General features: G+C 35.5%; 3 protein-coding genes and 1 pseudogene across 4 annotated transcripts; 3 read left to right on the top strand and 1 right to left on the bottom strand.

Moving 5' to 3' along the window:
- Nucleotides 1-376: 376 nt before the first annotated feature.
- LOC111388754 lies at nt 377-2,881 on the top strand. Its single transcript, XM_023013545.1, has 2 exons — nt 377-1,815; nt 2,516-2,881. The coding sequence occupies exon 1, from the start codon at nt 703-705 to the stop codon at nt 1,801-1,803; it is 1,101 nt and encodes a 366-aa protein (XP_022869313.1). The 5' UTR covers nt 377-702; the 3' UTR covers nt 1,804-1,815; nt 2,516-2,881.
- Nucleotides 2,882-5,784: 2,903 nt separating this feature from the next.
- Nucleotides 5,785-18,572, bottom strand: LOC111388786 (outer envelope protein 80, chloroplastic). 2 transcript variants are annotated; one of them, XM_023013591.1, is made up of 12 exons: nt 18,271-18,572; nt 13,869-13,898; nt 13,617-13,683; nt 13,493-13,528; nt 13,237-13,381; nt 12,608-12,766; nt 12,437-12,507; nt 12,276-12,354; nt 12,045-12,160; nt 10,455-10,602; nt 8,467-8,536; nt 5,785-6,330 (listed from the first exon to the last, which is right to left on the bottom strand). In XM_023013591.1, the coding sequence occupies exons 1-12, from the start codon at nt 18,272-18,274 to the stop codon at nt 6,170-6,172; spliced, it is 1,086 nt and encodes a 361-aa protein (XP_022869359.1). In that variant the 5' UTR covers nt 18,275-18,572; the 3' UTR covers nt 5,785-6,169. The 2 variants fall into 2 exon arrangements, with proteins under 2 accessions (XP_022869359.1, XP_022869358.1); XM_023013590.1 differs by having other exon boundaries at nt 13,869-13,937; nt 18,310-18,572.
- Nucleotides 15,227-17,414, top strand: LOC111388787 (serine/threonine-protein phosphatase BSL3-like). The gene is made up of 2 exons (XM_023013592.1): nt 15,227-16,223; nt 17,244-17,414. The coding sequence occupies exons 1-2, from the start codon at nt 15,800-15,802 to the stop codon at nt 17,312-17,314; spliced, it is 495 nt and encodes a 164-aa protein (XP_022869360.1). The 5' UTR covers nt 15,227-15,799; the 3' UTR covers nt 17,315-17,414.
- Nucleotides 18,573-19,605: 1,033 nt separating the features above from the next.
- The window catches only part of LOC111388770, a 19,546-nt pseudogene continuing 11,250 nt past the window's right edge, over nt 19,606-27,901 (top strand).

The raw sequence follows: 27,901 nt of genomic DNA, 5'->3' as shown, positions 1-27,901 counted from the left end.
TTAGACTCATTTTGATAAAAATTAAAATTAAAATTTTAATCTAAATTAAATTAAATAATGTATTTTAATCACATATTTTATGGAATCTATAATTTATTCAATTACACGTTTTATCAATTTTTATAAAAAATTGTTAAAATTTTAATTTTAATATCCACCAAACAGGAAATCATAATTATTATTCATTTATGAATTATTATTCATATATTATTTTGTTAGATCATTTAGTTATATTAAAATTTTGATTTTAGAGTAGAAGAAACCCAAAAAACATAAAATAAAATAAATTAATTAAACAGAGTTTAAGTAAAGAAAGGTCGAATTAACGCCACATCTTTCCCCGTTAGATCTGACTTCCAGTACCGCACCCTCCACCCTGTTTCCCAATTCCTCTATGTACTCTCCCGTCTCATTCACCCACTCCAATCCACCCAACCCATTCCCCCGGCCCCTCCAAAATCTCCCTTTGCCTTCTCTTCACTGCCATTGCAACAATCCCAAAGCACAAAATACACCAATCACCAACCCCTACCCACCACCTCCTCTTCCTCCTCCGTCCATCGCCGCCACCAGATATGAAAACCCAGTTCTGTTTTCCCTCTTTTTAGACCCATGCACTCCAAAATTCTTGTTTCAGTTACAGTCTGATGTTCTAAATTTTCAGTTTTGAACAAAAAGTGAACAATAAATTCATTCATAGCCATGGCTTGTTCAACATCGTCCCCACTAATCCCAACCCTAATCCTCCTCCTTTCTTTAACGATTTTATTCTTCTTTTTTGCCCCAAAAATCCTCCCGCCGCGCCGAATCTCAATTTCTGTACCCGATGAACTCGATGACCTTTCACTATTCCAGAAAGCCATAGCCATGGATTCAGCCAATTTGTCACGTAAACACCATAATAGACTTCCTTCCACCAGATCCCGCCTCGGCTCCGCCTTCCACCGCCCCAAAATCGCCTTCCTGTTCCTCACTAATTCGGACCTTTACTTTGCACCGCTGTGGGAGCGCTTTTTTGCGAATGTAAGCGTTAGTAACAACCCACACGAGCATCTTTATAATATTTACATCCACGCTGATCCTTCGGTGAAAATTACCCCTCCAGATGGGGTGTTTAAGGATAAGATTATACCCTCGAAAAGGACTCAGAGATCTTCGCCTACTCTGATTTCGGCCGCACGTCGCCTCCTCGCCACTGCAATGCTTGATGATCCTGCTAACGCGTACTTTGCGATGATATCACAGAATTGTATTCCGCTTCATTCCTTTAACTATCTGTATAATTTTCTATTTGATCTGAGAAAATTGTCGGGAGACTTGGAGTTTCCTAGTTACATTGAGATCTTATCGGATGAGCCGACTCTATGGGACAGGTATAATGCCAGGGGTGAAAATGTAATGCTCCCAGAAGTGGATTTTGATCAATTCCGAGTGGGTTCTCAGTTTTTTACATTAACTCGAAAACACGCTCTGATGGTGATCAAAGATAGGCGATTATGGAGGAAATTCAAGTTGCCTTGTCTAAATGTTGAATCTTGTTATCCAGAGGAGCATTATTTTCCTACACTTTTGTCAATGCAGGATCCGAGGGGATGCACACATTACACATTGACAAGGGTGAATTGGACTGGCAGTGTGAATGGGCATCCACACACTTATCACCCTCCTGAATTGTCCCCTGAGCTGATCTACAGGCTCAGGGAATCCAACTCGAGTTATTCCCACATGTTTGCGAGGAAATTTTCTCCAGATTGCTTGGCCCCCTTGATGGACATTGCCGATTCAGTTATTTTCAAGGACTGATTTTTGCCTCAGGTAATTAGTTATGCCGTATACTCTCTTTTTATTCTCTGTTGTTTTAAGTTACCATAGTATGATTCAGAAATTTGGAGTAGCTAAAAATTGTGATCATTTTCAACGAGATTGTTTTGATGAGGGTGTTGAAAGTCTAGCATTGAGATATTTGCTGATGAAATTTGCCTGAAGTGATAATTTCAATTGTTCGTGTGAACCACAGGATGTAACTTGTTAACTCTGGTGCCTATTTGGTCATATGAATCGATAGACTTCACTAACTAAACTACCCACTTTGCACTTTCACTTCCCTATTGTTCTTCAAACCAATGTTCTTATTCAGATGTTATGCATAAGCGACTCTGGTTATGTGATGGTGAAAACGTTAATGTTGGTTGGCTAGAGAGTTGATGCACTTAGTGCAATATTAGGCGTGATTCAATGAAACTTCCTTTCGCGCCAATTGTGTGTATGATGCTTGGGATGGGGGTTATGATGTTGGTTGGAGTTCGAATTTCAATTCTTGAACTTTAAAGGTTCAAAACGGTTTTCCTGGAAATGAATTTACTTTTTCAGATACAGCGTGAAATTTGTTGAGTTTGGGACACTCTTACCAAATTTTTTAAAGTTGGAAGTTCAGTCACTAAATTAATTAATCCATCATATTCGAAGTTGGATTTTGATGTTTCATCTAACATGATGAATGCCATTGTTTATGCAGAAGAAGAAAATGCCAGGCAAAAATTGAGCCTTTACAATGGAACAATGTTGGAGTACCATGCGGAATTAGGGTTTTCGAGAGGCTGTTAAAATAAGTGCCCTCATCCTAAGTTAACCCAAAGGAGTCCAACTCAAGCAACGGAAAAAAGCTATCAAAATCAAGTAGTCAATAGTAAGTTGAGGTGTAATTTGGTGATGTAAAGTTTCTAATGGTGGTTCGAATTGGATTCCGCCAGAGAAAAAAAAAAGAAAAAAGAAAAAAGATCGGTATTTCTATAAAGGGATTGTTTATCTTCCCTTTCCATCGTTTGTCTTGTACAATATGTGTAGATTGGATGGATGTTCATGTAATGTTAAAAGAATGATTGTTGGCTTAGCATAAAGCGAGTGAATAAATTCCTCGCCCTATTGCTTTTGTGCGGAGGACATAGATTAATCAGGTCTATTCTTCCTCGAAATAGAAGACAATTAAATTGAACGAAGGGTATCAATCTACTTTTTTAGTTGAACATTCCCTATATTTGGACAATGGTATACTTATTTCTTAAAAAGTGTTTTGGCCAACTTGCTTTTTGAAATTTAAGCATCTTAAAAGTATGAACAATGCTTGAAATTAGGGGAAGACATTGTTTATCAAGATTTAAGTGGGAAATCAAGATTCCGTCGGTACTAAAGGTTAAAACTTTTCGTGTGCCCTTAATATGCTTTTCAAGTTTTATGGAAATTTTACTTATTTTAGTCTAGGCTTGAGATTTCTGAACTCGGATATTCCTAAGTTCAGGAGTTAGTGAGCTAACCAACCTTGTTTAATAAATGTCGAAAATTTGAATTGACTGCATAACACAAAACGTGTATAAGAACTTGGAATTTTATGATTCGATCTTGGTTACCTAATTCCCTTAGAAGTTTTATAAAATATTGATTTGAATTTTTAGAGATTAGGTTGAAATTATTAGAGAAGGTACTCGAGCGAGTGGTGGCCATTGGATGGACATTATTTTGAAAGGTCCAATTGGTCTTGGTCCTACCTCTGCCTTCATACTGAAAATGCTTTTGTTTGTTTGTAATCTAGTGTCGGTGTGGCTATGAAATCTTCTTTATTTATATAGTTCTCTTATTTCTTCATACATTATATACAAGAAAAAATTAGTTTAATAATATATTCAGAAAATAATGATAATTGCATTGTACCGAAGAACATGTTTTATCATTTGTTGACAAATTAACAATTTCTTTTATTAGCTAGTACTTTATATGAAGAATGATAAACAGACGGAGAAAAACAGGGGAAAAAGAACAGATTGAAGTGTCAGCAGCTTGTTGGCTGCTTTTTTATTTTTATTTTTCAAACTTTCCAATCATGCATTGACACGTGTCCAACTTATTTTTTACCCTGTTTTTTATTCCGTCTCTGTAGCATTGCTCACGTTATACTAGAACAAATATAAATTTGTTCATCTGATAAGCAATATAATTGTCCTATGTCTTTGGTTTCAAATGACAAGAAGACGATGTACCAAGGGACGAAACAGTATCAAAACCAATTATGTAGACTTCCTTTTTTTTTTTTTTTTTTCTTTTTTTGTTTAAAAACATAATATTAATAACAATAGATTACTCGTCAAATTTAAGAAATATTTTTTTTATAGTAATTTCTTAAATATTATATATATATTTCATTCCACCCAAGTGTCCATACATACATTTGATATGCAATTCCAACCACAAAAATAAGATAACACGTCTCAATCTTTTGACTTGGCTACCTATTCAATTTCAATAAATTATAATATATGTTTCTTGAAGGTTTGGTGGAGTGATAAATGTAAATTACTATCTGTAGTTAATACCAAGTAATAGTGAACATTACAAACATTTTGAACTAGAATCGATCTCAATACAACTTGTTGGAACAACGAAGGATATAATAAAACTAATATGACAGTTGTTAAGAATTTAATTGATTTGATATTATAGTGAATATAGCTATCAGCGAGTTTTTCATGACATTACTACCAACCCAAAAAAATACGATCTTTAAGATGCAGGAAAATTTCGACCTCTCCTTATACATGATTAAACATAGAAATTACTAATGCTTACAAAAATACCGCACGATATATTGATGAGTTCTCTATTCTTATGAGAATGGTGGCACATAAGTTCTAAAAATTTTAAGACAGTTCACCTCAAATATACTCAAATATAATAAAAATAAAACTGTGGTAGATGGACGCAGGGTACCATATAATTATGTACCTCTTTTTTGGGGGGAAAAAGTTGACATATTTAAGGATCCACAAACAAATTCATATGAATTTAGGTACCACTATGATGTCAATATAAATGAAAAAAATATTATTATTTTTTTTTTAAAAGTTAGTGGGCTCACCTCAGCGTTTGATGGACAATCCACCAAATTCTGACCAATTTGGAGATTATATAACTGAATAATCAGATATAAATTCATTTTTTTTTTTTATACCCAGGTGACCCAGCTTCGCCAGACTAAATCCTGGATTTCTAGCCACCGATCCCTCAGTGACTAGCGGAGGTAAACCGCAGGATGTGCCCTTGTTGGATCACAGGTTCCCACCCGGATATAAATTCATATTTTTGTCAGCTTCGATCATCTATGACTAATTGAGAGATTATCACGAATCAATACGTATTTGGGATTATGATTGGTTAAATACATTAATAAATTTTCTTAAAAGGACAAACATAACCCTTGTTTGAACTCCATTTTTTGAGAAAGAATGAATTTTTGAATAGTTTATTAATGGAAAATGTGTGGTTAAAAAATAAGAAAAAATTTTGGATTTACATGTAATATTATTTTATTGAAAAATGTGTGGTTAAAATGATGTTAAAATACTGTTAAAAAATACATTTTTTCAAAAGAATGGAGCTCAAACAAGGGCATAATTTTTTTATTTTTTTTTCTAACCAATCTTCTGTCAATTCTAACCATTTCATTTGATTAATTCTAGGACAAGGAGACCAATACTTGAGGCTATACATATGTGTGAAAATATTATTTTCAAATAGTAAATGCAAATTCCTTTTCGCTATTCTGTCCAATTTATTGTTATATTTACTCACTTCAAAGCCAGCGACCAAAGGATCAGTCGAAAATGGGAGGAATGCTATCTGATCGTGATTCTCCTGTAGTTACAACAAGAACTAACGGGACGACAAGAAATATGCAATATCTTACTGTAAAGAATTTTGAAAACCATACAACATCCAATTTTCTTAATGATTGAATCCTACATCAAATCAATCAAGTTCTCCATTTCACCAATAAAATTATATTTCCCACTAAATGTCAAGTTGTTCAATTTCCTAAATAAATCAATGTGTACAAGAAAGAAAATGGTTACAAGGAAGTGTTCAAGACGGAAAATCACATAATCTGAACTTTGTTAGTGGGACAAGGATAAAATTTCACTTCTGGTTCCCCACAGTAAGCCAAGAAAAAAAAAACTCTCTTTATACCTGCTAGTCGAATGTGCCTCTCGAGAAAATCTGCACTCGTTTCCAGTAATAAGATTGGTATCTATCTTCCAACTTAGGGACAGTCTAAACTGTACGAAACCAAGATCCAATCCAAGACCACACGGGTGAAAAGTGAATGATTTGGTTACTGAAACTATCCCGAGGCAAGGTTACTGAAGCCGAAGTAGAGAGTTCTCTGCTGAAATGCATTGACAGCATAGTCGACCTGAAAGTGCCCTAATCGTGACTTGAACCGAAGTCCATATCCGAAACCAATTCCAGATCCAGGTTTACCATGCCTAAGAGCAGGATTTCCTGAGAAGTAGACAAGATTGGCATTTAATCACCGGAAGTTAGTAGAGAAGTTCCTAAGATAAAGGCGTACAACACAAATCCACAAAATTGTGTACAGAAATGCTGACCAAACGCATAGCGACTCTTTTACCCTATTCACCTTGATTTTCTAGACTACACGAATTGTTGCTTCATGGGAAGGTGGAACTGAGTGCTCATTTTGGATACAAAAATATGGATTTTCACATAAAATTGTTAGCAACAACTTAGTAATCAAAATATACACACAGGGCCGGCCCTGAGATTTTGGGTGCCCGATAACATTCTAAAATGGTGCTCCTTTCATGTAATTAAAAAATATATTAAGAAAAAAATTATATTCCAATAATATTATCTCCTTGTAAAAATATGACATTTAAATATTTGTTTTTTATAAACGTTGTGAATAAGAAAAGTACAAGTAAAGCTCAAAAGCACCTCCCAAACTTCATCAAAATTCATGTCATCAACAAAAAACCATTCAAGTTACCAATCTCTTCGTGCAATTCTATATGCGTAAACTTTGATATCAAAAGCAACAACTATCACATGTAAAACTTGAAATGCAACAAATCATGTAAAAGCATTTATTCTCGTATTTCTAGAAAAAAAACTCACTAATTAAACTTTCATAATCAATATGTTCTAACAAATCTTGTTCAATAGACATCAAACATGTGTACTACCTATCAAATGAAAATGTAGAAGAATTAGGAATAAGAAATACAATAATGTTAAATAAGAGTTATAATCTATCTATTTGTCTAACTCATCCAAAAGGCAAAACTCGAGGGGGGATTGAATGTAATGACTTATCAGTTATAGTCCAACAAAAACTTACCCTTCTAAAACAAAAAATAAATCATGAAATGACAATTAACAAGTGGATATTTGGCACCGATAAAATGGCAATGTTACAATGTAGATTGTACTATTACAGAGCAACTAAATAAAAATTGACAGTATAGTTTTTCTCCTCTCTATTTGACTGTTCTTTGAAGGTTAAATGGTGAGAGAAAGAGAAATGACGAAAAGGAATATGAGGTTGCTTTTCACTTATGAAGCTAATTTAGCATTTGAGATTGAGTTGGTAAAATAGACAGTTCAAAAAAAAAAAAAAAAAAATATATATATATATATATAATTTTTTTTTTTTAAAGCAAAATAGTTTAAAATTAGAAAAAGTAATTTTTTTTTTCAATAATATGTTAAATTTAAAAAATATTAACATAATATAAATTTTTTTTACTCTATTTTCATCAATATTGTACCCCTTAACCTGACATAATAATAAAGATTTAAAATTGATAAAATATTTTAAATATATAATTATACATATATACACACCTATATATTTTTTTTGGTTCCCCTACAATACTGAGGCCCTATTCAATCGCTCAACTCGCACACCCTCAAGGCAACCTATGTATACACAGAAACACATAAAATTATTTGCACAAGAGATGAACGTAACAAACACCATGGAAATATGTAGGAATGCCTATAACACAAAAGTATAGCCTGAAAACGTCTAAGAACCCAGAATGAAAACATAGTGTGCCAGTTTTTAAACTAAATTAGCAATCTAGCCAATTTTTGCTCATTCCAAGTTACGATTTGCATTTCCAAGCACTCACATCTCATATTCAATCGTACACACCTAACAGTTCCCATGCTGATGGACACAGCTTATGGACAACATGGAACAAGCAATCCTATATAAAGACAGCGTTTCATCAAAACAAAAGACAAGTTCAATCCTTACGCAAGTTCTCAAAAGTAACAGGGTAGTCATTCTCAGAATGATGAGCTGCAGTCTATTAATTGGACCTCCATAAAGCAAATTACTTGGGAAGGTGCTTTCAGATTTACTCAACATAAACAATTTCAGCAAATGTTCAAACAATGACATTGTGTCTTAAGATTAATAAAAATGATGATTATAATAATAACAATTTAATCTCAAACTTTCAATCCTATTTCGTTCATCAAGAAGTTCTCACAACTCACTTTGAAACCGCAAAAATCAAGATATGGTTCAAAATTTCTTCTTTTAATTGCAAAATTGAACTGCTTTTATGATCAAATACTAGGAAATTGCTGCAAGTCAAAACTGACCAGGCACAAGGCGACCAGAGCCTAAATCAGATCCACAGTCCAAGAAAACAGCACCATCCAGCATCTGATTCTGGAAAGAATGATCAGTAACAACAAGACTCAGCAATTGCACGAATGAAATATGAAGAAGACTATGGTCATCAAATTATTAGACTGTAACCGGTGGTAAATATCATCCCTCTCGGGGTATGAACAAAAGAGATAGGGAAAAATACAGCATAAAAGGGATGCATGCACACACACATCAAGAGAGAACAACTGGAAGATAAATTTAAACGCGAATAATTAGAATGAGTTTAGGATAATTAGCACTTATTCTTGCAGTTACAATTTCTTGCTGAAATATAGTTTTATCTTAAAAGACAATTTCCAACTTTAGATGATTTACAAGTATCTTTTCTGCTCAAGTTGTGCTCCAAGGGAAGTATAGTTGATGTATGGCCATGTTGCTTCTCATTTATTGTTATTTTCAGCATGCCAGTTCACTATTCAAATTGTCCAAATCCCTCTAAGAACTTCAATTTGTTTTTTATCTAATGTAAGCATTTTTTTTCTTTCATTAACACGATTAATAAATAGTACAGCATAAGGTTTTCCTACTACAAAAAGGATTTTCTTCACAATTTAAAATCAAAGCAAAGAAAAAGCATTATTTTAGTGAAAAAATAAAAAATAAAAGTAAAAAAATAAAAATCTAATGTACATATGTGTAACTTCAGAGAATTTTAATCGATATGCATGTCCATGTTCTACTTTCTAGAAAAGTTAAATGTCTGCTTGTTCATTTCATGCTTCAAAGCTTTGTTTCCATAGTTAGTTAGGAGTTCTTTCTTTTAGCAAAATAAATCACTTATATGTTTCTGTCCTGATGTAATTGGTGCCCTAGTTCCACTATAGAGTAGGCCATGTTCTAGACAATATTCTGAAGTCTTTAGGGCTTTCTAGCAGCTTTAAATAGGCCTCTTTGCTGTAACCAAATTTCAGAGTCGAATTGAAATATTGTTCAGCATGGTGCTCTCGGAAATCAGACTGAGTTATTGTTTTATTCACTTTCTCTGCATTTCCTTGTTTAAAAAGACTGTCACCTAGAGAACCTACATTAAAGAATAGATTAATGGCTTCCCCTTTTCTTTTTATATACAGCTTTGAAAGCTACAGTCCTTTAAATTTGGCTCTTGATTATAAAATCGTTTGATGGCGGTGGAATTGCCTCCACAACACCATTATTTTTGCTGACAATTCAGGCACATATATGTTTAATAGCAGTAATATATTCTAATTTATGAGCAAGGCCAGCAAGAAGGCTTCTTCGATAGCTGTGTTCCATTCATCACAAATATGTTATAGATTGCTTAAAATTAATAAATAGCACATAGATCATTCAAAAAGAGTTCTGAGAGTTCCAAGCATTTGTGATGGAGTATGTGGTCAAAAGAAACATTGGAAACATGCCAAAAATACACACTTCTATTAGGAAAGGGAAATAAGATCTAGAGTAGGATTTATTTTGACTGAACCATTTTAGAATTAGATTTATTTCCTTTTCATCATTGATCGGTTGAAATTAGGAAAATTTCCATTGTTTCTTTGATAATAACTAATTTTCACTAGATATTGTAAGCAAAAATAGGAGTATGATTTTATATCATGAGACATTTAATTTTTTCCTCTTCCAAAATTCTTTTCTCCTCCCTCTTGTGTTTCTCTTTATTGTTTTGGATCAGTTTGATCAAATCAATTTGCAAGAAGACTTGCTAATGTCTATAAGCACAGCATTTCAAGTTGACATTCTAAGGGCCCCCATTTTTCAGGAAGCTCTTCTACAAGCAGAAGCAGCAAAAAATCATCCCGACAAGCTAAAACTTATCAAAGTAAACTTGGGGCCAGCTACATAAGATTATGAACCACTACATACCAGAGGTAATGTCAGTTCGCTATTAGCAACTAGACATGATGCCAGCTACATAAGATTATGAACCACTACATACCAGAGGTAATGTCAGTTCGCTATTAGCAACTAGACATGATCTACCAGATCCAACAGCACCTTCACCATACCCTCGCACACTACCAGGCCCACCAATTGAAAAGGCTTGATAAGGAGCAATGTCCCCAACGATAGAGCCACCTGTAAGGCTGCCAGATGACAACGTGAAAATCTAAATAGAACAATATAAAAAGATTGTATAGATAGTAAAGAAGTAGGAAACACATTTATCTGTTAGAGATAACACACTCTGATGCTCCGACTCTTCGAAATGGTTAGAGTACCGATGTCGGACACGACACGACATGGGCATGTGTGATATGTGTCGAATCCTCCAAATTTCAACCGAATACTTTGCCCTTTTTTGTTTCTTCTTTCTTTTTCTTTCCATTTCTATTCTTTATAAACCTAGCGCCACCTCCCAGAGGGAGAAGAAAGGCGACGGCGCTAGATTTTCCCTTCTTCTTTCTTTTTTCTTTCCCTTTTCTTTTTTTATTTTTTCCTTCTTTCCCTTTCTATATTCGTGGTTTAGATTTTTTTTCCCCTTTTTTTTTTTGTATAAAATGGAAATGAGTTCCATATAATACTACTTAGTGCTCCACTAAATCCAAATTGAAATCAAGTACTTCATTTTCTATTTTATATAACATTTAGTAATTAACTTCGAATAATTGAAAACTAAATCCTAAATTTCTATTTTATTTGTTTTAACCCTTTATATAATAATATTTCCTTCTTTATGAACAATTGATTTTGGTCTATTCAAAATAATATTTTGAGTTAGTAAAAAAATTGAAGTTTGAAAAACGTACTCACGTATCCGTATCTAAAATTTAGACTCTTTTTAGCCATGCCTTCGCATCCTAAAATATAAAAGATCAGACACTTAGATATGCACCCGTACCCAATACCCATACCCCGGGTCCAAGAATCATAGATAACACGAGCCATGAAGGCCTTATTTCGTTTGCATAGTGGATTGGAAATCCCATTCAGTGAGGAAAATTTGACATCTTTTCTAATTTAAATAAATAAAAAAAATGAGGAAGCGTCTTCTCTACTGTAAATAAAATAAATATGCATGCGCATTAGACATAGAACAGCTCTGAACTCCTATATATCTTACGAAAGATTGACTGAAAATTCTCACATGTTCTTGTACTGTTACAGGTTTCAGATCACAGAAACTTTTAAGCTTTTTTTACTTCCTCTTCATAAGGTTTCTGGTACTTATTGGCAGGAGAAGAACTAGATCTGTATTTTGGGGTGGGCTAACAATTAGAGTTGGGGCTGAACAATGACTTTTGCAGTGGGGCTAATTTTTCTTTTGAGCAATCTTACAAAGTAGAAAAGGCTATTTTTATGAATGAAAAAAAAATAAAATTGGCCCAACCTTTAAGGGGGAGAGGGTGGGAGGAGGATTTGGCCCAATCTTTCAATACTAAGATCCTCCGCTGCTGCTTATTGGGTACTCCATTCTTAACTTCCTTTAATTCTCTCTTTACATGGTTTGCACCACCCAGGTGCTTGATAACTCATCATTTTCAAATTTTTCGGTTGGTACTCTACAAAAGGGAAAAACATTGCTCACCTTGATAAGAAAAATGCTGGTCCAAGTCTTATTCCCTTTGATGCAACAAAGTTGAGTCGGTTGAAGATCAGCCACTTTGAAAGAATTGGTATCCCTTGTTCGATTTTCAGACTAAACTATATTCAAGGTCGGAGTTCACAAAAAGAAATACTTGTTATATTCTGCACTTTGAAAGTTAAAACAAATTGGTGAAATTGAATTACTTCAGTTTGGTGAACAGAGATCTATTACCCGAGTGAAACTATGGTCATTTGCCTTGGCAAATCGAGATTCTTGTTTAAGTACTACCATACTATCATGACAACTTCCACTGGAAGACAAATGCAAGTGCAAAAAGTCATCAGTCAGCCTATCAATCAAATGGAAACAGGATAAATAGCAGCTTCAGCTACCTGCAAGTCACGGGAAATCCATGAAGGTCTCTGCTTATTGAACGCCCATCATCATTAATTGGACGAACATGCTGCATTGATTTGTTCTCAGTTGATTTAATGAAAAGAAGTATCATTGACCAACCCTACATATAATACTGTGCATTGATTATGAATTTATGCAACACATACCTCAAACTTTATACTGGTTTTGCTACTCCAGTTGGAACTTGCAGGCTCACTCAGATCGACACCAGCAGAAAAGCGGCAAAGATTCACATCTCCACTCCCTGTACGAGAGTAATTGTCCACAGGTATGCCATGGATCCCGATCTCAGGAGAAATAGAGTGCTGGAAATCAAAGCGTATTTTCAATTAAGATTCAATCCTTAGTACTAAATTCCTTTCCGCTATAAAAACTGCTTTTTAAATCTCATATAAAATTTAGTTTCAACAGTTTAGCTCAATAGATCCAGCAGATCCTAGCACAAGTATCGTTCACAGAGATTAGGGAATGTGGGCATCTATTGAAAAAATAAATTAAGTGAATTCCCTATAGATCACTTGTCAAACAATTGTAAAAATATGTTATTTGGCATATTTGAATCAACCGAGATAACATTTCTTGACTTATAAAAAAAAAATCATTGAACGATAACAGCAGAGCTACTCTTGATATGAACATTCAGAAAATCTTACCTTCATTTTAAATACTAATCAGTTTGGTGAAATGATGTACATAAGTTCACAAAGCATGATTTTAGCAAATATCAAAAGGGCATTCAGAAACCTCATTAACAACCACTAATTATAGAGCAAACCTGAATAACAAAAGTTTGTTGTGATAGCCATTCTGGTCTTGTCTTTCGGCAAGTAATCAAGACATTGGAATCACAAAGCCCTTTATCCCACAGCACATCAAGCTTCTCATTCTTACCAAATAAATTTGGGTGCTTTATACAAAGACTGCCAAGATGTGAAAAAATTATGCAATCAACCATTACCCCCCAAAACTCACTTCCAACACATTTTAGCCCACCTCGAATTAGCAAAAAAAATTAACAATAAGTAGCTCACCTTCCAACAACTAGTGATAATGGACTTCCACTGTTCCTGTTTTAGAAAAATATATGAGAAAAATTGGGATAAGTAATTAAACGCTTGCATTTGTACACAAAGTTAGAGAATGTGAAGAAGAAACCTGAAAGGGTTGAACATAAAAGCAGCACATAATTTGTGGGTGAAATCAACATTGAAGTCTATCTTGGCTGCACACAAGCACAATTTCACACCCAATAGACAGTTTAAAACAATATCAGTCCTCACTTTCTATTCTCAATCATCATAAGCACCACACACACAAATGAGCTTACGAAAAAAATCTTGAAAACAAATCGTAATTCATAACCGAAGGATTGGAATGGCCCATAAAGGAGAAAAAAGTGCTGCTTACCGTTGCCCGCAAGAATGCTTTTCTGAGCACCCATCCCATCAATATTTCTCTCTACAATTCAATATTCAGATTTGTCGGTGTCTGGGTCGACTGTGCTACAGTATTTTCCCGTCTCCTTCGGCTTTGCTTCGTTTTCAAGTGAGGGTAAAATTGGGAATCTCTTCTTTTTTTTTTTGGTTTTCACGGTTTTTTTATAATTTTGCCTTTTTTTTTTCGTTGGTCAAAGGCCAGTTTGAAAAATTGGCCGGGTCAACCGGCCAACAGCCACTAATTCCTCCAATATCAGTGCCATTTGTGTTTTTTCAACTAAAATATTAAGTCGAACCGTGAACCACTTGACCCAATACAGATTGGGCCCAGACGTTAGAGGCCATATCAAGGCCCAGTAATCCCCAATGCTCCACCTCTTGGCCCAACTTGAAGATTCGAGCACCATCGATGAAGCCGGTGTGTTCCACCTTCTCTCCTCCTCTCTATTGCAATCGAGAGAAACACTCTGCGGGATCTGGTACATAGCGCGATTCTGCCTGTGCTATTTGATGAGCAGCGTTGCAGGATTTGGCTGTGCCGTACTGTTCGAACTTCGATCTGTGGCTCCGAATTTTGGGGGTGGTGTAAGGTGGAGGCGGGTTGCAATTGTGTGTGGTGTATTCGATGACGGTGCGATGGTAGTGCGGTGAATCTAGGTCAAAGACAGGCAGTAGTTGTGACGATTGGTATGATCTGTTTGTGGTGTTATGTGGTGATGGTGGTGTTGCAAAATGGTGTCGGCAGTGATTACAGTGGTGGCGGCGATGGTAGTGGTAGTTGTGGTAATTTTTGTTGGCAATGTGTTGGATCTAGTGATGGCGACATTATTGGTGGTGGTGGTGACCATTTGGTTGCTCTATAACCAAGCATCGATGATGGATTGAGTTTGACAGTGGAGTATTTGGTATATGTGATCAACGATTTGGCATGTGATATTAAAATTTGACGATATGTGACTAAAAAATTAATCTGTGACCTTGAAATTTGATAATCTGTGACCTCTAAAATTTTTAATCTGTGACCTCGAAATAATTTGTAACCTATAAAAAATTTTATATGTGGCCAGTGAATAAATTTGTGACCAATTAATTTGATGATAAGTGACCAATAAATAAATTTGTAACCATTAATTGTTTAACTATGACAATATATTTATTTAATAAATATTTTTAATTAATTAAATACAAGTCTGAATTTTAATTTTTTAAATTTCTTACCTGATTTTTGAAATGGTGTAAAGAATACGCCTGAGATATGAATTTTTCTAAAAAAATAATAATAATAATAAATAATAATAATAATAATAAAACAGATCCTTAGCAATAAGAATTACGAGTCTATCTCTTTCAATTGGTTGAAAATCTGAGGACTCGAGCATTTTGATGGAGGATAAATCAGAAATATTTTCCCTAAATTGACTCAATTGAAAATCCTGGATAAAGAACAATTTCGTTTTTTCTTCCTTTTTTCTCATTTTTTTTCCAGATACATCCACGCATATATAGAAAGAGAAAAATTTGGGTTTGAGAGAGAACTTTGTCTGGATTGGCTGTACCGGTTGTTTTCTTCGCACGACGAGAGAAAGAAGAAAAGTTCGGACAAAAAAAATCCATTTTCTCATTTTTTTCAGATACATGCACGCATATATAGAAAGAGAAATTTTGGGTTAGAGAGAGAAGAACCTTGTCTGGATTGGCTGCACCGGTTGTATTCTTCGCACTACGAGAGAAAGAAGAAAAGTTTGGAAAAAAAAAATCCTTTCTTTTGGAGTAATGATGTTGCGAATTTGAACGATCAGGAGCTAGAGCTTTTGCTAAATGACGATTGAAAATGCGAATTGTTGAGAATTTAAGCTCTGGTCATATTCTAGAACTTCGAAAATTTGGGTTTTTTGGTAAAAAATGGACGTGGATTCGACTATGACCACCGAAGTTGATCGTGATCCATCAGACCAGCCCACATCTGCCAACGGTTCGGACCAGCCCACTGAATCGCAATCTCCCGTTCCTCAGCAACAGCAACAACAGAATAATGATAATGATATTATTAATTATAGTAATAGTGGTGGTATTGATGGTAGTGAACAGGTGGTGGCTGGGCCACGCTGTGCACCGACCTATACGGTGGTAAATGTGATAACTGAGAAGAATGGGGATGGACCGAGCCCCAGGTGTGGCTACACACTTACAGCTGTATCGACTGTTGGGGAGGAGGGAACTCCTGAATATATTGGCCCGAGATTAATTCTGTTCGGTGGTGCCACAGCACTTGAAGGAAATTCTGCTGCCTCTGGAACTCTTTCCTCGGCTGGAAGTGCCGGAATTCGTATGTTTTCTTCATAAATTTAAATACAGCTAATTATAGTTGTGTAAACATTGCTTCACTTAGTTGATTGGAGCTGCATTTCTGCTTACCTTCTGGTTTATATTCAAGAAACTGAAATACCAAAAATTTGCTCAAATACTTGGCCTTACCGCTGCTTGCAGTTTTTTGGGTTGGGGGTGTTAGTATAATAATATGAGGTTGAGTTGGAGTTCAAATGAGGTATATTGTGGTTATATATATGAAGAAACGGTAGAGATGGAGATAGCCAGTATATTTGCCACTATAGTCTGAGTATCTTAGCTGCATAGAAGTTTGATAATTCTGATTTCACTTTCTATATGCTTGTTGGAGTTCTATATTTCGAAGAGATATTATGTATTCAGCCGTACTAAATAATGTCATTAACTTATTTTCCATTGTTATTGAAGTCAGAGATAAAACATAGATTTCCTATTCAAATTTGTGAGAAGCTTCAAAGTTCTATTCACAATAAATTTGGGTTGCATACATAAATACTTATTGATATTTCATTCAATTCACAGTACTACTACTTAAAGGTCCAATACAGTTAAATAGTTTGCAATTATATTAGGCTATGTTGTCTTTTGTTTCCCCTTCTCTTCTAACCTCTTTGTCGAGATCACACCTCTCTTAAGAATGAGATTTTCTAAGTCTCAAGATCCTCAACCGATGTGCACATTCTCATTTATTATTTTATTCATTATACTTTGGACACATCCATCTAATACGATGTTTCTATTGCGTTTGTGTTATGAACATCTAGTCTTTTAGCGGTCAACACTTCTTCCTTTGAGCTTAACTAGTCTAGTTACTATTTTGAAAGTTTGCTTTATCGCATGTCTTTACAAATTTGTCAACATCAAAAATGATAAAGCAAACATTAGTTTGCTATCACTTGGAGATTTGAAAGAGACTCTTGTAGAGGAAATATGATCTAATTTGTTTTGATGGAGTAACACGTTAAATAGCTGCACGATATTTACTGTGTATCTGTTGTAGGGTTGGCTGGGGCCACTGCTGATGCCCATTCTTATGATGTCTTGACGAATAAATGGTCTCGGTACGCTTAAGTTGATCACTTCTGTTTAGATTCTCTACTCAATTTTCTGGTCTACTCTTTGCTTTTATTAGTTTAAAATTGTTGTAATTTGGTTATGTGCTTTAAATTACTCTGCAGAAAAAAAAAATCATTGAACGATAACAGCAGAGCTACTCTTGATATGAACATTCAGAAAATCTTACCTTCATTTTAAATACTAATCAGTTTGGTGAAATGATGTACATAAGTTCACAAAGCATGATTTTAGCAAATATCAAAAGGGCATTCAGAAACCTCATTAACAACCACTAATTATAGAGCAAACCTGAATAACAAAAGTTTGTTGTGATAGCCATTCTGGTCTTGTCTTTCGGCAAGTAATCAAGACATTGGAATCACAAAGCCCTTTATCCCACAGCACATCAAGCTTCTCATTCTTACCAAATAAATTTGGGTGCTTTATACAAAGACTGCCAAGATGTGAAAAAATTATGCAATCAACCATTACCCCCCAAAACTCACTTCCAACACATTTTAGCCCACCTCGAATTAGCAAAAAAAATTAACAATAAGTAGCTCACCTTCCAACAACTAGTGATAATGGACTTCCACTGTTCCTGTTTTAGAAAAATATATGAGAAAAATTGGGATAAGTAATTAAACGCTTGCATTTGTACACAAAGTTAGAGAATGTGAAGAAGAAACCTGAAAGGGTTGAACATAAAAGCAGCACATAATTTGTGGGTGAAATCAACATTGAAGTCTATCTTGGCTGCACACAAGCACAATTTCACACCCAATAGACAGTTTAAAACAATATCAGTCCTCACTTTCTATTCTCAATCATCATAAGCACCACACACACAAATGAGCTTACGAAAAAAATCTTGAAAACAAATCGTAATTCATAACCGAAGGATTGGAATGGCCCATAAAGGAGAAAAAAGTGCTGCTTACCGTTGCCCGCAAGAATGCTTTTCTGAGCACCCATCCCATCAATATTTCTCTCTACAATTCAATATTCAGTTCATATGTTTGCACCATTCAACTGTAATCAAGATTACTTTTTTCAGGGTGGGGAATTTTAATTTAAGTTCTTTGCGTCGAGGAGTGATGTTGTTAAAGGGAGAGGGAGAATATACAGAGTGAGGCACACAGAATCGTTAATATACGCAAGTTATCTCTTTCTTTCTGGGTGGGAATGAATTTCTTGTACTCCTCGGGTTCTTTTCAATTTACAATTTTCTTTTCATCACTAGAATTTCCTTTAATGAAGACAATGAACAATAGAAAATACACTAGCCAATATCAGGGGGCACTTTTTAAAATAGCTTGGTCAAACAATCAAATTTTCATTTTGATCATTTTTTTCTTGTATTCACCACATTGGCCTATTGCCATTAAAAAGACAATTCTACCCTTATTCATATCTAATAATTACAAAAGTATATCAAATGTTTAAAAGACAATAATATCCTTAATAGTTTAAATAAATTCTGTTACTTCCATACGTAAATTTCAAAATCAGTTTTGGTTTATCAGTTTCTCCAATACAGTAAAAAAGAATTTTTTCCTTCCATCTGCTAAAATATTGAAATCTCCCAAAATTATCAAAGGTTCAAGAAAGAAACAATACTCACAGTCGGCACTGGAAATTGGTAAGTGTAAATACGTATTTTGAATTTTGTTTTAATTAAGTTTACTGTTTGAATCTGTAAATAATTATTTTGAGAAAGGCAGGTGAATTTTACGGGTAATTTTTGTTGGCAATGTGTTGGATCTAGTGATGGCGACATTATTGGTGGTGGTGGTGACCATTTGGTTGCTCTATAACCAAGCATCGATGATGGATTGAGTTTGACAGTGGAGTATTTGGTATATGTGATCAACGATTTGGCATGTGATATTAAAATTTGACGATATGTGACTAAAAAATTAATCTGTGACCTTGAAATTTGATAATCTGTGACCTCTAAAATTTTTAATCTGTGACCTCGAAATAATTTGTAACCTATAAAAAATTTTATATGTGGCCAGTGAATAAATTTGTGACCAATTAATTTGATGATAAGTGACCAATAAATAAATTTGTAACCATTAATTGTTTAACTATGACAATATATTTATTTAATAAATATTTTTAATTAATTAAATACAAGTCTGAATTTTAATTTTTTAAATTTCTTACCTGATTTTTGAAATGGTGTAAAGAATACGCCTGAGATATGAATTTTTCTAAAAAAATAATAATAATAATAAATAATAATAATAATAATAAAACAGATCCTTAGCAATAAGAATTACGAGTCTATCTCTTTCAATTGGTTGAAAATCTGAGGACTCGAGCATTTTGATGGAGGATAAATCAGAAATATTTTCCCTAAATTGACTCAATTGAAAATCCTGGATAAAGAACAATTTCGTTTTTTCTTCCTTTTTTCTCATTTTTTTTCCAGATACATCCACGCATATATAGAAAGAGAAAAATTTGGGTTTGAGAGAGAACTTTGTCTGGATTGGCTGTACCGGTTGTTTTCTTCGCACGACGAGAGAAAGAAGAAAAGTTCGGACAAAAAAAATCCATTTTCTCATTTTTTTCAGATACATGCACGCATATATAGAAAGAGAAATTTTGGGTTAGAGAGAGAAGAACCTTGTCTGGATTGGCTGCACCGGTTGTATTCTTCGCACTACGAGAGAAAGAAGAAAAGTTTGGAAAAAAAAAATCCTTTCTTTTGGAGTAATGATGTTGCGAATTTGAACGATCAGGAGCTAGAGCTTTTGCTAAATGACGATTGAAAATGCGAATTGTTGAGAATTTAAGCTCTGGTCATATTCTAGAACTTCGAAAATTTGGGTTTTTTGGTAAAAAATGGACGTGGATTCGACTATGACCACCGAAGTTGATCGTGATCCATCAGACCAGCCCACATCTGCCAACGGTTCGGACCAGCCCACTGAATCGCAATCTCCCGTTCCTCAGCAACAGCAACAACAGAATAATGATAATGATATTATTAATTATAGTAATAGTGGTGGTATTGATGGTAGTGAACAGGTGGTGGCTGGGCCACGCTGTGCACCGACCTATACGGTGGTAAATGTGATAACTGAGAAGAATGGGGATGGACCGAGCCCCAGGTGTGGCTACACACTTACAGCTGTATCGACTGTTGGGGAGGAGGGAACTCCTGAATATATTGGCCCGAGATTAATTCTGTTCGGTGGTGCCACAGCACTTGAAGGAAATTCTGCTGCCTCTGGAACTCTTTCCTCGGCTGGAAGTGCCGGAATTCGTATGTTTTCTTCATAAATTTAAATACAGCTAATTATAGTTGTGTAAACATTGCTTCACTTAGTTGATTGGAGCTGCATTTCTGCTTACCTTCTGGTTTATATTCAAGAAACTGAAATACCAAAAATTTGCTCAAATACTTGGCCTTACCGCTGCTTGCAGTTTTTTGGGTTGGGGGTGTTAGTATAATAATATGAGGTTGAGTTGGAGTTCAAATGAGGTATATTGTGGTTATATATATGAAGAAACGGTAGAGATGGAGATAGCCAGTATATTTGCCACTATAGTCTGAGTATCTTAGCTGCATAGAAGTTTGATAATTCTGATTTCACTTTCTATATGCTTGTTGGAGTTCTATATTTCGAAGAGATATTATGTATTCAGCCGTACTAAATAATGTCATTAACTTATTTTCCATTGTTATTGAAGTCAGAGATAAAACATAGATTTCCTATTCAAATTTGTGAGAAGCTTCAAAGTTCTATTCACAATAAATTTGGGTTGCATACATAAATACTTATTGATATTTCATTCAATTCACAGTACTACTACTTAAAGGTCCAATACAGTTAAATAGTTTGCAATTATATTAGGCTATGTTGTCTTTTGTTTCCCCTTCTCTTCTAACCTCTTTGTCGAGATCACACCTCTCTTAAGAATGAGATTTTCTAAGTCTCAAGATCCTCAACCGATGTGCACATTCTCATTTATTATTTTATTCATTATACTTTGGACACATCCATCTAATACGATGTTTCTATTGCGTTTGTGTTATGAACATCTAGTCTTTTAGCGGTCAACACTTCTTCCTTTGAGCTTAACTAGTCTAGTTACTATTTTGAAAGTTTGCTTTATCGCATGTCTTTACAAATTTGTCAACATCAAAAATGATAAAGCAAACATTAGTTTGCTATCCCTTGGAGATTTGAAAGAGACTCTTGTAGAGGAAATATGATCTAATTTGTTTTGATGGAGTAACACGTTAAATAGCTGCACGATATTTACTGTGTATCTGTTGTAGGGTTGGCTGGGGCCACTGCTGATGCCCATTCTTATGATGTCTTGACGAATAAATGGTCTCGGTACGCTTAAGTTGATCACTTCTGTTTAGATTCTCTACTCAATTTTCTGGTCTACTCTTTGCTTTTATTAGTTTAAAATTGTTGTAATTTGGTTATGTGCTTTAAATTACTCTGCAGAATTACCCCAATTGGAGAACCACCATCACCAAGGGCAGCACATGTGGCAACTGCTGTCGGTACTATGGTTGTTGTTCAGGTTTGTTGATACATATATTTAAATTGAAACATTACTATGTAATAATTCTTCTTTCATTTGATATTTATGTTGCTTAGTATAACTATCATCACAGGGTGGAATTGGCCCAGCTGGTCTTTCTGTAGAAGATATTCATGTGCTGGACCTCTCACAACAACGACCACGCTGGCATAGGTTAGCCTCTTTACAAATATTGTATCGAATATGTATATCTGGAAGGAAAAAAAGTAGCATATATACAATTATATGAATAGATACATGCAAATTTTATCTTCTATGCATGCTAAGTCACTACACTAAAATCTAGTATAAATCTAGGGTTGCGGTACAAGGCCCTGGACCAGGGCCACGCTATGGGCATGTCATGGCTTTGGTGGGACAGCGATATCTCATGACAATTGGTGGAAATGATGGTTAGTTTCGTGCTGTGATATTTGTGTAATTTTGGACATAAATAATTGTTGAATGCTCTCTAGGAAAAAAACTTTAGCTGATGTATGGGCACTAGACACAGCTGCCAAACCATATGAATGGCGGAAACTAGAACCAGAGGGTGAAGGCCCTCCTCCAATGTATGTAAGTTTTTGACACTTCCTCTTCAACCTAAGCATTATATTTTGCTACCTTTTTTTTTTAAATTGGTTGTTTCCCTTTTGACTTCATGTTCTTTTTTTAAATTAGTTGTTTCCCTTTTGACTTCATGTTCTCTTGTTTCTTGCGTTACCTTATGTACCTCTACCTCTATTTTAACATTTGAATTGTTTAAGATAAATATCTGGATGCTATGTCTTTTGTTTAACATGGTCCTGTTTCAAGTATGATTGCCACAATTTAGAAACACATGATAAGCCATTGATGAGGAAAAATGAATCCAATGACGATATCAAACTAAGCATTATAACCAATATAAATTGGGGACACGAATCCTTCTTGGTGATCTGCATAGTTAATTGTTAAATTTACTTGAAACCCAAAGTAACTAGATCCTTATAAACCATCACAAGCGATGTTAATTTTGATCTTCTCCTTTCTAACAACTTAAGCTAGATAAGGTGGTTCAACATTATACTTATGACCTCTTAGTCTATATCATCTAGATATAATACTTTGCTTTATTTAACCTTTTTAATACGTTTTAAGAATTATTCTTTACATAGTTGATTTAAGTAGTTACATATTTTTCCATTGTTGAAAACTTTGCAGTGGCTCATAACTACAGCAAATTAAATGTGACATTTCTCTAAAAAAGATTTCTCTTATGTGTTAATCAACTAAGTTAAAAGCTTAATAGGTTAGATGAGTCACATATATTTGTCTTTTCTTCAGTCCTTGGTAGAAACCCCTCCCTTGATATCCAAAACCGTCCAACCACCACACAACCAACCACCACCTAACAACCACTCATTCTTGTCGACACCAGCAACGACAATAAGGCATTGTTCGACAAACCCCAAACCACTTGCCTCACACCACATATCAGTGGTCAATCCGGCCACTACACACATGGTGGCGGCGGCCGTAGGTGGAAACCCTAGCATCACTGCTTGAATCGGTGCAGCAACCAGAGGCGCGACACACTGGGCTGATGTGGAGACTTTAGGTGTCGTCAAACCTAGAGGTAGGGAACGAAACAGATAGAGAAATGGATCGATTTGGGATCCCAACATAGATTAGTCAAGATTTGGCCACCATTCCAATAGATGCACCCGATCGGTGGGCTGTGCAGGTCATTCCGATGTCTGATGGATTGTGATGAGGAGCACGAGCCATTCCATCAGCGCGTGGTTGGCGCTGAAAAACCTAAAAATTCCTCATGCCGATTCCAGATGGTAGCATGTTTGTCCTATCGTTAGTTGTGCCGTTTACACACAATTAGAGGAAAAGTTGGCGGACGCGTACGGTATGGTATTCAGTCGTCGTTTTAGATTAGAGATGGAGTTTTTGGTGTGTGTTAACGTTTTCGGCGCTGTTAAGATGATAGAGTGGGGCTTGAAGATATTGAATGCAATTTGTATGGGAAGGTCTGGTGCAGTTTGGATGGGGAATATGTTGGATAAGTTGAGGATTTTGTCTCTAAGTCAATGAGTCATCAAGAGTTTTTTTTGGTACAAAGATGTGTGAACAGCCGTGGTAGGTACTTGACGATAGCACTGCATAAGGAGGGGCATTATAAGGGAGTTATGATGGTGTTGAAAGATATGAATGGAGAGGGATGAGCATCAATTTCGCATGTGTTTCTGGCAGTTATCGATTCATTTGTTGTTGGAAACGTCAAATGGTAGATGATAGAAATCGACAAGGGATGACTTATTTCGAAGTTATGGCAAACTTACAAGCCTTACAGGATACTGATCAAAGGGTGCTACTGCGAAAGGAAAGGATGGTTAATGTGGGTGAAAATGAAGGTCAACTTATGGTGCCTATGTCTATGGAAACATACACAGAAGGTGTACATGGTGGTTTGTTGAATAGTGCTGAGATAAAGGAGTTCGATAAATTAATTAGGCTAGTGGGATGTGGGTTTGAAGCAGCTCCAAGATGTTTTATTGTCATAAGTGTGGGGTGGGAGTGGATGAGTCTCTAGCTAATGGAAAACAAATAGCGAGCTTGGATCCTAATTAGTTATCACCGAATGTAGCCCATACTAATGACAGTAGGTGATGATTAAGCCCATTTGTGATGTTTAGGCAAAGACTGAAGCGGTGTGTTTTGGAAATGACGACGTGGTCGACATAGTGGGGTTGGATAGGGATGATAAAAACTTGGGGATCAAAGCAGATTTGGAGGTGCTGCCTTGGTCTAAGGATGGGGAGCCGAATATGGTGAATTTGGAGTTGACACTGGGTACGATGGACGATTCCGCGAGCAGATAGATTATTATCAGTTGAGCAAGAGACAAGATATGTATTGGCTCAGGGATCAGCTTCAACAATCCTGAAAGAGCACGAGGCGACATGATCGACAGCTATGGTTGGGAATGCATACAATAGAAGGCACTCTTAAGTCTCTAAAAGAAAAAGAATTTGAGATTGAAAAAGATCTGATGTTGTGCGTAGATGGCGCTAAGAAGGGAGAAACAGACAGTGATGTCGTACAGGTGGAGAAGGTGGAGCCATATTTCTATGATCCTTTGGAGTGTTGTTGTGCAGGGAAAACAACGAAAGTGAATGCGATTGAAGTTGGACTTATACCTTCAAATTTGGTCCTTCAAAAAATTCAGGATTTCAATAAGTTGGTGTGTCATGTGATAGATATGAAAGTAGTCTCTTGCAATTCTTTGAGGAACTGGAGGCTAGCAGTGGACGGGATGAGTAGACAAAAAGGTAAATCATTATGATGGTGTTCGTTGGTCGTGAAATAGTATTCTGGCTTGTCAACATATGGATTAGGTATTGCCTAAGTGTATAGAGGATGTGTTGTGGGTATGAATGAGAAAACTTCGTGATAAGGATGACAAGCTTGCATGGGATCTTATCTCGAGATGCATTATATGGTGTGTGGAGAGTAGATCAGATAATTGTTTTATTTGACTTTTTATACTTGGTTTAATACCTCGCCTATTAATCTTATAGAAGAGCTGCTTAATTTCATGTTGTTTCTTTCTTGTTTAAATTGATAATATACTTCAATGTATTCTCTTTTGATTAATAAAATTATCTGATTACCTATAAAAAAAAGGAGACATTCATTTAAATTGTTTGTAACAGCCCCCCATGTGAGGAAAAAATTTATTTTTTATTTATTTTTAATTAAAAGTTTGAAACGTGCACAATTTTTATAAATTATGCTAGCTAGACTTGAATTCAACCAAAGGGGGACCATGTATATTCATTCAAAATTTGTCTTCAACATTTTGTATGGCGCTTTAATGTACTCCTCAGCTTTGGAAGGGACTATGATGGGTTTATTGGTTGATACAACCTTACACGATGCTTTGGTTTGTAAAAAAATTGGCATTTCATAGTTGTATGACAAACCACAAGTGCTATTTAATTGTTGTTGTGAATACTCAATAATGCTACTCAAATTTGCTAGTATTTAGCATGAAATCAATTTTTGGTATTACCACGCACTATTCATAGAGATGTGCTTATGTATAAAGTGTCTTATTTTGGAAATAATTAGTTTGGTGTTCCTTAGAATTCCATGTTTATGTGATGCGTTATGGAAAACCTAATGTTGTTCGCACCTTTTGATTTAGAGTAAAGGATAAATTTCATTAGCATACCCTCTAACCGTCCATTAGGGAGCCAATTTGATATTTTCCTTAGGAGGTATTGTGAAGGAATTGAAATGAAATAAGATTGAGTCATACAAAAGAAAAGCTTATCATAAGGTGTGATCTCACCAGACTTCGGCCAGCGTGATATTTTTATTTTTTTATTTTGTCTCTCTACATATTTGACCTTGCTTTCACTGGAGGGCGGTTGGAAGTGGATCCATGTAGCCGAACCAAATGAATAATGAATAAGACTTTTTTGAGTTGAGTTTAGCCTCTATATAATAACTGACAATAGTATTGAGCAAAGTTAGGGAACACATGTTAGTCCTCTAGGTGATGACTACTATTACGCTAGTAGAGTTTCATATATATATATTTTTTTGATAGGTAATCAGAGAATTTTATTCCTTAAAAGAGAGTACACGGGAGGTATACAATCACTTTAAGCATGAAAGGAACAACATGAAATTAGGCAACCCTACGACATGATTTTTAGCCACTGCATTAAACCAAGTATACAAAGTCAAGTAAAATAATTCTCTTATCTACTCTGTGGTTTTTGTTTGGTCTTCGAAACATCGATCGTTCCGTTCTCTTCATATGCACCATACAATGCATCCCGGGATAAGATTTCAAAGAAGTTTGCTATCCTTATCACGAAGTTTTCTCCTCCATGCCCGCACCACGTCTTCTATACGTCTAGGTAGCACCCAATCCATTGATTGAGAGGCTAAAATACTGTTCCAAAACCAACGTACACCATCACAATGAATGAATAAATGATCAATTGTCTCTCCATCCTTCTTGCACATATAGCACCACTTGGTAGCATAAAATCCTTTTCGTCGAAGATTATCCACCGTTGACACCTGTCCCCTCATAACTGTCCACAATAGAAGTGCTACCCGTGGAGGCAATTTGCTTTGCCACACCATCTTCCAAGGTAATGAACTCTCCACAAATCCCAAAAGGGATTGAAAGTATGAGCGGACTGAAAAAAACCCATCTCGAGCCAACCTCCACCTGCTACAATCACCCTCTCCTACCCGAATTTGTATCTCATGCAGAGCGGTCAAAAACAACGAATAATCTTCCAATTCCCAATCCTGTAAACCCCTCTCAAAAGTAATATTCCAACTATAACCCCCATTATGAATGTCTAATACTTCACCCACCATAGCAGTAGGCTCTAACGCAATGCGGTACAATGAAGGAAATCCCTCCTTTAACGGTTGATCGCCACACCAACTATCATCCCAAAATCTAATATCAGTGTCATTTCCCACCACAAAATTCAGTTTGTCCCTAAAATCACTTCATCCCCATCGGATATACCTCCACAAGCTCACCCCATAGGAGCCATGACCCTCAACCGTACACCAACCCCCCTCCATCACACCATACTTTGCCCCAATGATTTCTCTCCAAAAGCTCTCCTTCTCCACTCCAAATTGCCACAACCACTTGCCCAATAAAGCCTTATTAAATATCTATGTAATACTTCAATTATATCATCCTAGTAACTTCATGTAGCCTTCTTGGTCTAAGGGGGAAGTGTCTCTTACCATTTATGAATATTTTCCAATACTTGCTATTTGTAATTAAGATATTGTTTGATCTATTCGAGTTATTGTTTCCAAGCCTTTTTTATTCTTTGACGATTTCACAAAAATGGCATCGACTTCCCAGAGGGAACTACATTTGTGACTGGCTGCATATGGTTTTTTGGTATCTCCAAGAAGATGTGAAATCTAACTTCAATGAGAAGTGATTTTTGTCCTTGCTTTTTTATCCATTGCCCTCATCTTAATTCATTCTCTATT

Source organism: Olea europaea, unplaced genomic scaffold (genome assembly GCF_002742605.1).
Source record: "Olea europaea var. sylvestris unplaced genomic scaffold, O_europaea_v1 scaffold528, whole genome shotgun sequence".
In the NCBI taxonomy this organism is placed as follows: Eukaryota; Viridiplantae; Streptophyta; class Magnoliopsida; order Lamiales; family Oleaceae; genus Olea; species Olea europaea.
The sequence above is the reverse complement of the archived record's forward strand: the minus strand, read 5'-3'. Positions and strand labels throughout refer to the sequence as shown.

Coding starts and splice junctions, on each gene's coding strand:
- LOC111388754 (XM_023013545.1), top strand. CDS start 703: ATGGCTTGTTCAACATCGTCCCCACTAATCCCAACCCTAATCCTCCTC.
- LOC111388787 (XM_023013592.1), top strand. CDS start 15,800: ATGGACGTGGATTCGACTATGACCACCGAAGTTGATCGTGATCCATCA. Junction 16,224..17,243: donor GGCTGGAAGTGCCGGAATTC/GTATGTTTTCTT, acceptor TATCTGTTGTAG/GGTTGGCTGGGGCCACTGCT.
- LOC111388786 (XM_023013591.1), bottom strand. Junction 13,684..13,868: donor AAGCATTCTTGCGGGCAACG/GTAAGCAGCACT, acceptor GCTTGTGTGCAG/CCAAGATAGACTTCAATGTT. Junction 6,331..8,466: donor CTCTGGTCGCCTTGTGCCTG/GTCAGTTTTGAC, acceptor TCTACTTCTCAG/GAAATCCTGCTCTTAGGCAT.